Source organism: Carettochelys insculpta, chromosome 9 (assembly GCF_033958435.1).
Source record: "Carettochelys insculpta isolate YL-2023 chromosome 9, ASM3395843v1, whole genome shotgun sequence".
Classification (NCBI taxonomy): domain Eukaryota; kingdom Metazoa; phylum Chordata; order Testudines; family Carettochelyidae; genus Carettochelys; species Carettochelys insculpta.
The window spans coordinates 10,238,658-10,252,503 of record NC_134145.1 but is presented as its reverse complement, the minus strand read 5'-3'; the positions used below and the strand labels follow the sequence as shown (position 1 = coordinate 10,252,503).

General features: G+C 43.6%; 1 protein-coding gene across 1 annotated transcript in view; it reads left to right on the top strand.

The window, feature by feature from the left end:
- Positions 1–13,651, top strand: part of TTC39A (tetratricopeptide repeat domain 39A) — a 57,463-nt gene extending 43,812 nt beyond the window's left edge. Inside the window, exons 14-18 of the mRNA XM_075002616.1 lie at positions 2,758–2,878; positions 5,835–5,946; positions 7,059–7,173; positions 9,887–10,003; positions 12,583–13,651. Coding sequence (XP_074858717.1) covers positions 2,758–2,878; positions 5,835–5,946; positions 7,059–7,173; positions 9,887–10,003; positions 12,583–12,703 — 586 coding nt within the window. The 3' untranslated portion in view covers positions 12,704–13,651. The remainder of the gene's footprint in view (positions 1–2,757; positions 2,879–5,834; positions 5,947–7,058; positions 7,174–9,886; positions 10,004–12,582) is intronic.
- The last annotated feature ends 195 nt before the right edge of the window (positions 13,652–13,846 follow it).

Genomic DNA, 13,846 nt, shown 5'->3' with positions numbered 1-13,846 from the left:
TCGCAGGACCCACGCTAACGTGAATGTGTGAGAGGAAATAAAACACTGTGTCAGACAGCAGCCATCACAAGAATTCCCCATTAACTATAGTAACATTTCTGGGATGTTTTCAATGGCCTTTCACTGTACGTCAACTTCCCATTGGCCCAGAAATGCTCTGAGTTAATATTATTTTCTATTTTATCTCTGCTATAGTAGCTACTGCTTTTGCATGCAATACTTTTTTGTATTATTCCAGTTAGTTAAAGATGGCATGAGCTTGTATGGATTTCACAACAAGATGTGTGTGTCCTGACAAAAGGTTGTTATAGACAGCTTTGATACAACCATGACCCTGGGGCACCTGGTAGACATATAAAAGGCTCAAGAAGGCAAGAGCCTCTGTGTGTGTGTGTGTGTGTGTGTGTGTGTGTGTGTGTGTGTTACTGGAACTGAAACGTGAATCTGGTTCTGATGCTTACGCTCAAAAAAAACAGCCTGACTTCTGCTTCAGTTTGATCAACTAGTTACAGTTAAACCCTCTTATAAAATTTAATTTTGATTTTGAAAAAGGTTTTTTCTGGGAAAAAACAACGCCAAGTCCTGTGGCACCTCAAAGACTAACAGATTTATGTGGGCATCAGATGCAGGACTCCTCATTGCTTTTGTAGAGACAGCTTAACATGGTTACTCCTCTGAAACTTTATTCTATGAGATGATATGTACAACTTACTGTGTGCAAAGCTTTGTGATCCTCTCAGACCCATTCACTGCTAGGGGTGCTACCTCCTGGCTGCTCTGGGAGTTAGCTCCTTCTAGGTGCCACACACCCCTTTGGTGGTCTCTCTCAATGAGACCCCTTTCACTCCAGCTTTCTCTTTGTGACTTGGCCCTCTGGCCAGCTCACCAGGGCCTTCCCCTTCCTGGGCACTAAAGTCTTTCAGGGCAAACTTTCCCAGGCAGCCCATTCCCCCTGCGCTGTGCCACTTCCCCCCATGGCTGGTAGAACTCAGGGTTGCCTTCTACTCTGGATTCCAGTTCAGGGTCCCTTAGATCTTGCTGCTTTTCTCGTGAGCTGTCCCTACCTTCCTGTTTCTCCCATCCCCACTTCAGGTTTGGCAGCCTAACCTCTCTCCTCCCAGGGAATAACTGTAGACTTCATCCCAAACATGTTTCCCTTCACCTTGGGAGTGACTGCAGATAATTTCCCTGTAGCTACTTTCTTCTCTCAGCCATGGTATAGGAGGAAAGATCCTTTCATGGATCGGGAATTGGTTAAAAGACAGAAAACAAAGGGTTGGAATAAATGGTAAATTTTCACAATGGAGGGGGGTAACTAGTGGTGTTCCCCAGGGGTCAGTCCTGGGACTGATCCTGTTCAACTTGTTCATCAATGATCTAGAAAATGAGGTAAGCAGTGAGGTGGCAAAGTTTGCAGATGACACCAAGTTGTTCAGGACAGTCAAAACCAAAAGGGATTGTGAAGAACTACAAAAAGATCTCAGCAAACTGAGTGATTGGGCAGCAAAATGGCAAATGAAATTTAATGTGGGTAAGTGTAAGGTAATGCACATTGGAAAAAATAACCCAAATTACACGTACAACATGATGGGGTCAAATTTAGCTACGACAGATCAGGAAAGGGATCTTGGAGTTATAGTGGATAGTTCTCTGAAGACATCCATGCAGTGTGCAGCGGCAGTTAATAAAGCAAATAGGATGTTAGGAATTATTAAAAAAGGGATAGATAATAAGACAAAAGATATCATACTTCCCCTATATAAAACTATGGTACGCCCACATCTTGAGTACTGTGTGCAGATGTGGTCTCCTCACCTCAAAAAAGATATATTGGCATTAGAAAAGGTTCAGAAAAGGGCGACTAAGACGATTAGGGGTTTGGAACGGGTCCCATATGGGGAGAGGCTAGAGAGACTGGGACTTTTCAGTCTGGAAAAGAGGCGATTGAGGGGTGATATGATAGAGGTATATAAAATCATGAATGGTGTGGAGAAAGTGAATATAGAAAAAATATTTACCTTTTCCCATAATACAAGAACTAGGGGACACCAAATGAAATTGATGGGTAGTAGGTTCAAAACTAATAAAAGGAAATTTTTCTTCACACAGCGCACAGTCAACCTGTGGAACTCCTTGACGGAGGAGGCTATGAAGGCCAGGACTCTATTAGGGTTTAAAAAAGAGCTCGATAAATTTTTGCAGGTTATGTCCATAAATGGCTATTAGCCAGGGGTAAAGTATGGTGCCCTAGCCTTCAGTACAAGGGCAGGAAATGGATGGCAGGAGATAAATCACTTGATCATTGTCTTCTGTTCTCCTTCTGTGGGGCACCTGGCATTGGCCACTGTCGGCAGACGGGATACTGGGCTGGATGGACCTTTGGTCTGACCCAGTATGGCCATTCTTATGTTCTTATATAGGCCACCGCTGTTCCCTTCTATCTCCTTCATGAAGTAGAATGTTCAAACAAGCCCCGTTAGCTTGTTCAGGCTTTGGGAGGGGATGGACATCCCCTCACAGTTCCAGAAAAACATAAATTACTGTAGGTTTTCACTCACCCAATTTGTACCTTGACACTACTCCAGGCATCCATATTTTGTTGGATTTCATTATAAGACTTTGGTCTAAATGTCAGCACCTCTGAGTGAATCAGTCTTTGATATTTATGTTGTTCTTGTTTAGATTTGTGAGTGGTTTCTCGATATTCAGAGGCAGCAAATAAAGGTTTAATCTTTTTTTTTTTTTAAATCTTCCCAGGACTGTGCCCAGTTTGAAACTGAAAATTGCAGGGAAGTCGCTGCCTACAGAGAAGTTTGCCATTCGGAAATCTCGGCGATACCTTTCTTCAAACCCGGTTCCTTTGCCCGTGCCTGCTTTGGTAGGCTGGAAAGAGGTCTTTTTCCCTTTTCCCCCTAAATTTTTCAGTTATCCACAATAATGAGACAAAATTAGATACTTAGAACATTGAACCCCCAAGAGCCTGAAAAGTTCCCAGGACTTCATCTCACAAATGCAAGGAATCTTGTAAAAAGGGGGAGGTATGTGCTGGCCCCTGGGGAATGAAGCCAGATGTGTCTCACCTGGACAAGCTACATGTAACTCACTAGTTCACTTTTTTGAGTAAAACACACTCCACAGCTTTTCACTGATCATGCTCAAGCTAATTGACTTTGATTTTGGTATCCACTGGGCCAACAGAAGTACTCATTCCAGGTGCAGCTGGGGAGAACAATAGGTAGGAAACATGCAAAACCTGGTGAAACTAGGTATTTTGGAGTCAAACCAACCTGAACTGAGATGCGTTCAACTAGACTCCAGGGCTACGTCTACACGTGCACCCAACTTCGAAATAGCTTATTTCGATGTTGCGACATCGAAATAGGCTATTTCGATGAATAATGTCTACACGTCCTCCAGGGCTGGCAACGTCGATGTTCAACTTCGACGTTGCTCAGCCCAACATCGAAATAGGCACAGCGAGGGAACGTCTACACGCCAAAGTAGCACACATCGAAATAAGGGAGCCAGGCACAGCTGCAGACAGGGTCACGGGGCGGACTCAACAGCAAGTCGCTCCCTTAAAGGGCCCCTCCCAGACACACTTTCATTAAACAGTGCAAGATACACAGAGCCAACAACTAGTTGCAGACCCTGTATATGCAGCACGGACCCCCAGCTGCAGCAGCAGCAGCCAGAAGCCCTGGGCTAAGGGCTGCTGCCCACGGTGACCACAGAGCCCCGCAAGGGCTGGAGAGAGAGTATCTCTCAACCCCCCAGCTGATGGCCGCCATGGAGGACCCCGCTATTTCGATGTTGCGGGACGCGGATCGTCTACACGTCCCTACTTCGATGTTGAACGTCGAAGTAGGGCGCTATTCCCATCCCCTCATGGGGTTAGCGACTTCGACGTCTCACCGCCTAACGTCGATTTCAACTTCGAAATAGCGCCCGACGCGTGTAGACGTGACGGGCGCTATTTCGAAGTTAGTGCCGCTACTTCGAAGTAGCGTGCACGTGTAGACGCAGCTCAGGTGTGCTATGTTCCAGAGTACATAATGGTGAGCAGGACAAATTCAGCCAGATTAGAAAACTGCTGTATGTGCTGGACATCCCTCCCTAAAGTACTGACTGATTCTCCAGGGCCAAATAAAAATATCTAAAGTCTTATTGGTGGAGCATTTAGAAGAGAAGATGACCACCTGTGCATTCATGTGAGAGCCCATCCCTGGAAAAAGGGGAATATCAGCGGATCTGTGTGCCATAGGTTTGTTGAGTGTAGTTCACGTCAGGGCCTGAAGTTTGGATCCGTTGCCTTTGAGTGTGTCACCAGTGTTCACAACTAGAACATTTCTTCCCTATTCAGCTAGTTTGTCTAGTTGTATGTGACCACTCAGGTCAGGAACTTTAAGAAGCTTGACTAATATGTATCTTAAAGATATTTTGCTCTTTTAGGGGGGGCCAGTACATGTTCTCTTGTCTCATCAGTCATGAGTGCCTGTGCTCAAAGCATGTGCCCTCCCACCTAGTACTCTTCTCTCAGTCCTCTGGCCATGCAACGGGATAGCGTGGCATGTTTCAAAATCCAGTGTCTGTTGCAACTGTACATCAGATCAGTGTGCACAATCCCGTAAGGCTGAGTTTCAACAAGATCTAAAGAGTTAGATGGAGGCTAATAATGGGGTCACCTCTGATGAAATTCCTTTGCATCCACACCCAGTAGGTTTCCATAAGCCGTTGGAAGGCAGAAACCCTCATACTTAAATTTTGCTGGCGCCAGTCTTACGTGATTGTCTGTGCAACAGGTTTCTCTAGCAAGTACTATAGTCTTGAATAGCTTGTTTCCATCTGCTGCAATTGCACTTTTAAGGCACCAGGTGTCACCCTCTAATAGTTAAAGACTAGGGGATTCATGGAGTTGGGGCTCAGATAACAAGCTATTTATAACAAGTTTAAGTGAACTGATAGACTTTCTGGGTGATTTCGTTTGGTTAGCAAGGAACTTGTGTACTGCAATAAGGTCCTAACTCACAGATTTACCCCAGGAAGGGTTTATTTAAACAATGGAAAAATGCAGTTGTCAGTATTTTTATAACATTCCAAGAAACTGAATCCTCACTAGAAACCAATAAGCGCAGCAAGAGCTCCTTGACTACTAAAAAATAGCCTAGCAATAGCAGCAGTGCCATTACAGGAGGCACTACGTATCAGCCCAAGAATAAAATTAAGGTATACAGAATTCAGAAATAAAAAACATTTAAGTTACAATATAGCCCTTTTAGGAATGGGTAATGGGAGTTGAGAATAAGTCTCTCTAAAAATTTTATGTACACCAAGGCTTGTGTGGATGTCTACCACTGAGCGATGCCTGTGGGCTTATGGGCAATACCCAAGTCTCTGAATGGAGCTATAGTCTCACTTCCTTTGGGCCAGTGAACTGCACCCCAGTGAAAAATCCCAACTGGACTGACTAGTGATGAAACCAATAGGGTTGGCTGTATAGAATGTATTCTAAAAAACTTTATGTAATTAATAGACAGTGACACACTGAGCCATCCAGTCCTCCAGGCTGTCTTTCAGCTGTCCCACATGTAGACAGAATTGTTGTTTTACTCAAGTGATCTGTATTGGCAAAGGAAAGGGGTGGACTAGATAACTTAATAGGACTCCCAGCACTGTTTGCTTTTTGCAGTGAGTTACTGGAAGGATATATCAGCCGTATCTGCTCTGAGTATGGAATTCATTACTTCTGCTCTTTGCTAGAATAATCAAAATGAGTTGCTACCTAGCTCAGTCCTTTGCCAGGTTAATGGAGTGTTTTCTCTGGCCACTCCTAGGAAATGATGTATATCTGGAATGGCTATGCTGTGATTGGCAAATGTCCCGATTTAACAGAAGGCATGTTGCAGACGTTAACCCAAGCAGAAGCAGCACTGGAAAGAAGCTCAGGTAAGTGCTGCTCTAATTTATGCAGGTGATTTACAGTGGTGTATCTATATTGTAAGATATTCTGGTTGCCTGTGAATGAAGACATCTTCCAGATACAGGTTGTACCTCCCTAGTCTGGCACCTATGGGCCCTAACTGGTCCTGAACCAGGGAATTTACTGGAGATAGGAAGATCAGCGCTGGCCCCTCTGCTACCACCAGCTGCATGACTCTGCTCTGATGCCAGCAAAAGGGCCAGCATTGACCAAGCGGGGTCTGGGCAGGGATGCTCCAGGGAAGAGGCAGGGCCAGAAGCATAGCTCAGCTGGGCTCCACAGCTGCCCTGCCATTTCCCTGGAGCATCCTACCATGCCTGTTCCTCCCCTGCCCTCCCTGAGCTTTCCTGCAGCAAATGAGCTGTTCGGGAGAGAGGGAAAGGGAGAAGTTACTGGACCCGAGGCCCGTGAATGTTCCAGCCCAGGAGAACCCGTGGGGATGCCGGGCCACAGACGTTGCCAGACAATGCAAGTCCCAACTATAAAGGTCCAAGCTGTAGTAAAAGAAGTTAATAGGGTCACAGGAGTGAGCTGGATTATATCAGCATGTTATTGGTTAATACAGATAGGAACAACACTCCTCTACTAACACCTTAACTTGCAATAATGTATAAGAGGCTTGTCACTTACAGGAGGAGTCTTTCGAACCATCCACTAATACGTGCTGGAAGACCATTTCTTTCGGCAGCCTTCTGGTCCCAGGCTGCCAGATATGAAAGAGTTTACTTTTCATGGAAGAGTGCAACCTTTGACCACTTACCAAAGTCTTAGAGTAGCCTTCTCACCCTGCATCAAAAATTATTGCCTACCCCTGTTCTAGGGCATCACCGATTGTAAATCAGGGCTTTGCGCTGTAAACGCCAAAGAGCAGCAGCTATTTTATCCAGTGAATGTTCAGAATCCACAGTCTGAATGGGACAGTAGTGCAGTACAAATTTAAAAATTAAATGAAAATTTGCACTGTTGCAAAGAGATTTTGAAAATGTCTCCTAGGTATTTTTGGAATGGCTGTGTTTAATTTTTTTCAGGGACAGTTATTTCAAAATGCAAAAATGATAAAGCACACTTTTTCTTGTAGCCACCGAATTGCTGGTAGATGACCAATGTTTGGTAAAGCTCTTAAAAGGCTTGTGTCTGAAGCACTTGGGCAAGATTTCTGAGGCAGAAGATCATTTCACCTACATTCATTTAAAGTAAGTTTCCATATTGGATACACAGAACTCAAGATATGCCGAGTGTAAGTAGCACTGTCAAGTGGTTAAGTCCTTAAAGGAGGCTCTGAAAAGGCCCTGTAACCTGGCTACCATTTAAATCGGCAAATTTACTATCCATGTGTAGGCAGACTTTAGGGATCACAGTACTTTTATATTGCTTTCTACTTCTGCCAGCCCTGCTGTGACAATGCAATTAAGAGTGCAGGATGGATTTTGTTATTTCTTTTGCATTATCAACAGAACCATTCATTAAGTTCAGATTACAAGTTAAAGGTGATGAGGATGACCATACTTTCTGGTCTACACAGCCTTCGTGGGCACTCGATGAAAAGAACGCAGCTTGACATGAAGTGGACAGGTTGAGTTTGCACGGCTGGAAATTAGAAAAAACTTAGGTGAAAAAAGAGCATGTTTGATATAGAATGATTGAAATGCAAAAAATGTGATCCCCAAAACATATATACGCACACTCTCCCCACCCTCCATTTTTATTCATTTTTCAGATAAGAACCATATTTTAATTCATCTGATTAAGACCTAGGACTGCTGCGGGTTTCCCGTAGAGGAATATTAAATAAGCATAAATTGTACCATTCAAAAGTATTTCTCTGAGCACCTCTATTAGAACCCTTTATTTTTGGGTGTGTGTAACTTTAGAACTAAAAGAATTTCCTGGCTGGCTGTTGCTCTCTTTCTTCCAGATCTCCATTATTCTTGTGGAGCCCCTGCACCAGGTGGAAGCTCTGCATAATTGGGGGTGACTAATCTCAATATGCCTCAGTCAAATCATTGTAAAACTGGGTGGAGAGAGTGCATTATGAATTAGATACTAAGTGAAGCTTTCCCAGGAAATTAAACCACACCTGCAAATTGCTCCTCCATTCACTAAGGCCCCATTTACAGTCAGGACATTAGCACTGATGTAACTATGTTCATTTAGTTACATTGGCATAGATACTTCACATAAATGTGCTGCCCTGGCCTGGCTCAAATTAAGCTGGTAACATACCAAAGCAGCAACGTTGACATAAATACAATGGTGCACTTTTTTTTTTAACACAGGCAAGGCCTAAAAGTTTGCCTCTACCTATGCAGTGGGAGTGAGTTGTGGTTTTGTTTTCACAGGTCACTGACCCATTATGTAGCTTCTCAACAAAACACATCCATGACCTTTACCCTTACAAAAATAATTTAATAATAAACCCAGTTTTAACGTGTCCATAGCTTTGTCTTCACTGGAGGGCCAGGGAGAGTGTATTCTACTGTGTCATAGCTCATACGTGACACTGTACTGGTGAAGACAAAGCAGTTTGTAGTTTTCATATGTGAGCAGGTTGAGTTAAAAGTTAGGCTCCCTGGTAGGACATAGTTTAAACTGTTTACGTATGAAAACCTACAGACTGCCCTGTCTTCCCCAGGTTTTTAACGTGTGTTAGCTAACCTGAGTTAAGAAAGCAGCTAGGTCTTCTCATTGAAGAAAAGTCTAAAGGGAAACTGCAGAGCGCCTAGAACAGTAGTTAAGAGAGGTACAGCCTGCTCCATCCATTTTATTAACTTAGGTGCCCAGCCATGAGGATTTTAAATTCTAACATTAACCATTTCATTCTGCACATAAGGGGGGAGGGAAAAATCACAGCCTGCTCAATTTGGACCCTATCTACACTAGTAATCTTACAGAGTTACTGATGTAGCTGTAAGATCACTTGTGTAGCTGCAGTATCCCAACTGGAGAGAGCTCTTCCGTTGACTTACCTAAACCACCTTCAGAGAGTGGCGTTAGGCAGGTCGGCAGAAGCAGCGCACCTCCAACTGACACAGAGCTGTCCGCCCCATGCTGCTGTCAGTGTAACGTATGTCACTGAGGCTGGTCTACACCAGATCTTACAGTCAACTGCAGATACGCAATTCTAGCCACTGTGGTTGCATAGCTAGAATTGACATCTCTCCAGTCGACAGTAAGATCGGTCCTCACTGAGGGAGGTTGATGGGAGCGTTTCTCCCTTCGACCTCCTTTACTCTCATGAGAGGAGTACAAGGGGTCAACTGTGGCCTCCAGAGAGATCATTTTTCCACTTCTTTACCAGACGCATGAAATCAAACTGCAGGTCAGGCTCCCAGGAAGTGTAGACATACCCTGAGAGAGGTGCCGTCCTTGCACACTCATGAGTAACAAAAGTGCTGGTATAGACAACCTTATTCTGAATAACATCTCATTTTGGCGCTACAAGTGGATGAGAATTGGGAGACACTATCCCTCCACCTTCTCACCAGCCACTCACAAAAACGCCAAGCCCAAAGAACTTATATGAGCCTGTGTGTATACTGAAGCCCAGCCAAGTGGGTGCTCAAAAGAATCCATTGGCAGAACAAGTCTGTTTGAAATAATTGCACAGTCTACAAGGAATGGCATCTCATATTGGGAATGCAAGAGTGTGGCCCTTACAGCACTGCCCCCTTTTGTTATCCCTCCCCAATAAGAAACTGCTGAGCATGGTAAATAACATGCTACAAAAGATGGTCAATGCTGAGGCACTTATTGGATAACCTAGCTATTGGCTAGGTTAGCATGCTTGAAGACTAAGCAGCATTGAAGGGATGGACTATTCCTATCTAATCCCAACTGACCTATTTCTTTGTGGCTGGAATGAGTGAAAACTGCTATATGAAAACCTTGTTTCTTTTTCTCTTGCAGTGAGAGGAAGATAAAGTATGACCACTATTTAATTCCAAACGCTCTGCTTGAACTTGCTGTACTGTACATGGACCATGGCAGAAGAGAAGAAGGAGTGAAGTTGCTGGAAAGAGCAAAGTAAGGCTACCAAACACTTGCTCAGATCTCTATCTGGTCAATTTGATTAAGGCATTTTACTAAAAAGGGGCCGGGGCATGTGGGGAGAGCTATACCGAGCCCATTGACTAAAGGTAGGTGATACTTTTTTTTTTTTTTAATTGTTAGTGTTATGGTAGCACCCACCACGACCAGGGCCCCTGTTGTGCTAATCCACAGATAGATTCTAGACCCCCTAAATCTGAAAACTAAGAGGTGGTAGGTAACAGACCAACCAGCAGTTTCATCAGCAAAGTCAGAGTGAGAAAATAAATGGAAATAGTAATAAGCAACCATTCAATGTTCTCCTTCAGTCAGCCACTTGTTGCAGAAGAGCAGTAGGGTTGGAGTGCATAGCTTTCTCACGGACACAGCCACATTTCTAGGCACCGTGCCCCCATGAGTGCTAGATGTGAACAGAGCTGACTTGTAACTATTTTAAAAATAAACTGTTTAACACTTTAAATATCTAATAGGCAGGTGTAATATAAAAATGAAAACTGGTCTGACACTTTCTAGGCCAGAAACTCTGTTTCTCCTACAGCAGTAAAGACATTAATACTGACACAAGAGAATCTGTGCTCTTTTTAGTATTGTGGACGTTGGCTTTGGGCTTTAGCTGGATGGAAGCATGGAAAAAAACCTCAATGCAGGTTGCCCCTAGCTATTTAGAATATATTGTGCTGTTGGGACAAATCCCCAGGCCAGCTCTGGACAGATGCCTTCGAGAATAGAATCCTTTCCCTTACTGTCCTGTGGAGCTGGTCCACAAAGGCTATCGCAGCCCAACTCTTCCTCTCTCCCATTGTCCCAGATCATCTGTCCCACTCATCACCCTTCCCACTGTACAAAACGCACGGATGCTACTGCCGCTGCCAACAGCATTGTCTTAGGCCAAGGGGCTGGATTTGTTCCCTTTACCCCTTTTGTGCATCTTCAAACATTTTGTTCAACCATAGCTTCATATTGGTTCACCTTTTCTGCAGCATGTTTCACAAAGAGGTTTTGTTCTTGTTTTTTTAAAGAGGGGCAGGGTTTAAGTAATTACACAGTTTGAAGATGAAGCACAGAAAGAGGAAACTGCAGGCTGGTCAGTTTCATACCTTTATAACGCTGCAGTTGTGGAGGGTGAACCTCTAAAATCCGTGACTTACTGGGCTGGTGACTTGCTGGATCAGAGCACCACAGAGCCCTGAGAGTCAGGGGCTGGGAGACAGGAGCCAGCAGCATATGACCATAGCTCCCAGGTCCTGCCAGCTGCTCCTTCCCTAGCCCCAGCTGTGGTCCAGTGCTCTCTTGCTCAGGCCGCAGTCTGCAACTCTCCAGCTCCAGCAGAACTGTACAGCAGCAGCCTGCAGTGGGACTGGTGAGCTGTGGACAGCAGCTGGGGCTGGGAAGCTGAGAGCCAGGAGCTGTGATCAGAGAGCTGTGACATCCTGCAGCCAAGACTGGGGAGTGGTGTCCTGTGGCCAGGGAGATGCAAACCGCAGTGACATGGGGGCGTGGTGGGGCAGGTGGGCGGTGTCACAACCAAGGCTGGAGAATTGTGGTCCGGGGCAGGGCCGAGAAGACCAGGACCAGGAAGTGTCCAGCGGCTGGGAGGGGAGCCTGGGAGCAGGCCTGGAGGCCAGCAGATGACTGACCTCCTTTGGTCCAGCAAAATCCCTGATCCAGGACCTTTCAGGTCCCCCAGGTGCCAAACCTGGGAGGCAGAGCCTGTACAATGGTTTGGTTTGCTCTTGTAGTCTAGTGTCAGAGAATCACGTGGCTCTACTCTGAGTAGCCTCCATGCCAAGAGAGCTCCAGCAGCTGTTTGCTTCTTCTGGATGTGCCAGCTCTCTTGTGTAGTCTGCTGTTTGTTTGTTAAATTCGTATCTTGTAAACTCAGCAAAGAAGCTGGAGACAAGAATTTGAAGCATCCAGAAGAAACTATAGAACTGAAAACACACAATCACCACTTCTCTCATGGCTTACGTGTCAAAATTTAGGACTTCTGTACATTATGCTACATTTTTAAAACTAAAAGGAAGAAAATCTGATTTTAAAAGAATCTCCTTCTCTCTTACCTGTGAACAGCGAACTCACTTTCACATTCCTGAACTTGCATGGCTGCAGCCAAGTGGTTAAATACCTGTCCTATCCCCACCGTACCAATTATTATTAAAGTAGAGGGGTAGGGAAGGAAATCCCATGAAGATGGATTATATTTACTGTAAAGTTGTCTGTTAAAGAGCTTAAAAAAACTTCTCATTTCTGGGAATAAATTAAAATTGACAATCATGGACATTTAATATGGACTCAGCATTCTGAAGGGGTAGAACAGACAGATTCAATTTCTTAAGCTATATTTTCTCTGGTAATTGCCAGACACTAGAATTACAAATAAAAGAACAAAGAGCTGCATTGTTCTGCCAAGCACATATGGCCTTACATTGTAGAGATGGCAACAAAGGAGACTTGAGAAATGCTTTTTGTCGTCCGCAAGTGTTTTGTGTAGCACAAATAATTAAAAAATGTTTAATGATGATAAAATGCTCAGAATGGATCTGTTTTTGCTTTAGACAAAATTACAAGCATTACTCCATGGAAACAAGAACACATTTCAGGATTCAAGCTGCCTTGCACCAAGCCAGATCTGTTTCTGAAAATGGAGTACATTCTGGAGTTTCAGCAGTGTCATAGCCTTTTCTTCTTTAATGTCTTGTTTGTATGCAAACTTTGAAACATTATCAGAATATGCTGTTAAATCAGTGGGTGAAACCAGAGCTTTTAAAATGTTACAAGTGATACCAAAAAGATTTTGAATCTGGGGTGACAGGCTGGTAAAAAAATTCCACCAAATCCCCACCTTTACATAACATTTCTTTTGTCCCATGTGTCCTATAATATATATTTGTAATTAATTTTTCTTGTATGTATATTAAGTTTACATATTTGCTAGAATGTGAAATGGGACACCTAAGCAAGGAGGCTTATTGATTTTGATCCAGCTTGGTTATGAATGTAAATTTGAAATCACATTTGTATTACTGTGAAAAAGACACACACTTTTCCCAATACCTGTGGTGTTTACCTGTTCAGTCTAGGTGAGACAAACATCAGCCTTTTAGATTGTCAAAAGCTTTTGAATCTCAAGCATTTCCAGTTACTCCTACAAAGATGTTATCAACTTTTCTCTTCAAAAACATTCTAGCTGCTGAAACAAACTTGCTGGTAATGACATTAAGGAGTTTATCTTGATTATGCATGTCTTTGTTTCAGATTTTGGCCTATTGGTTTTGGATACAGTACAGCCAAGTTTTTAGGGGATGGGGGAAAGGCAAATGAAAAATGCAGTGGAAGAGTAGATTGTTTATCGTAGGCTATATTAACGATGACCAGAGGGGGAACTAAATCCATCATCACTTACCAGAAGAAGCGTGACTTGAAGTTTATATTGTACATAAAGCAGCAGACCTTGGAGGCCATTTAAGAAAGGCACTATTAAATTACTATTTGTGAAGCAGTATAAAATTAATTTGGCAGTAAACTTTTCCTGGAAATCACGTCTCAAGTTGCTGCCATTTCCACATTTGAAGATTCTTTAGAAACATTTTCCATAGGAATAGTAATAGAGAGAGAGAGAGAGAGAGGAACAGGTGTTAGTTTGTATTCTATCAAAACAAAAAAGCAGTCAGGTAGCACTTTAAAGATTAACAAAATAATTTATTAGGTGATGAGCTTTTGTGGGACAGAACCACTTCTTCAGATCTATAGGCCAACCAGAACAGACTCAATATATAAAGCACAGAGGTCCAAAAATTATCAAGCTTGACAAATCACAAA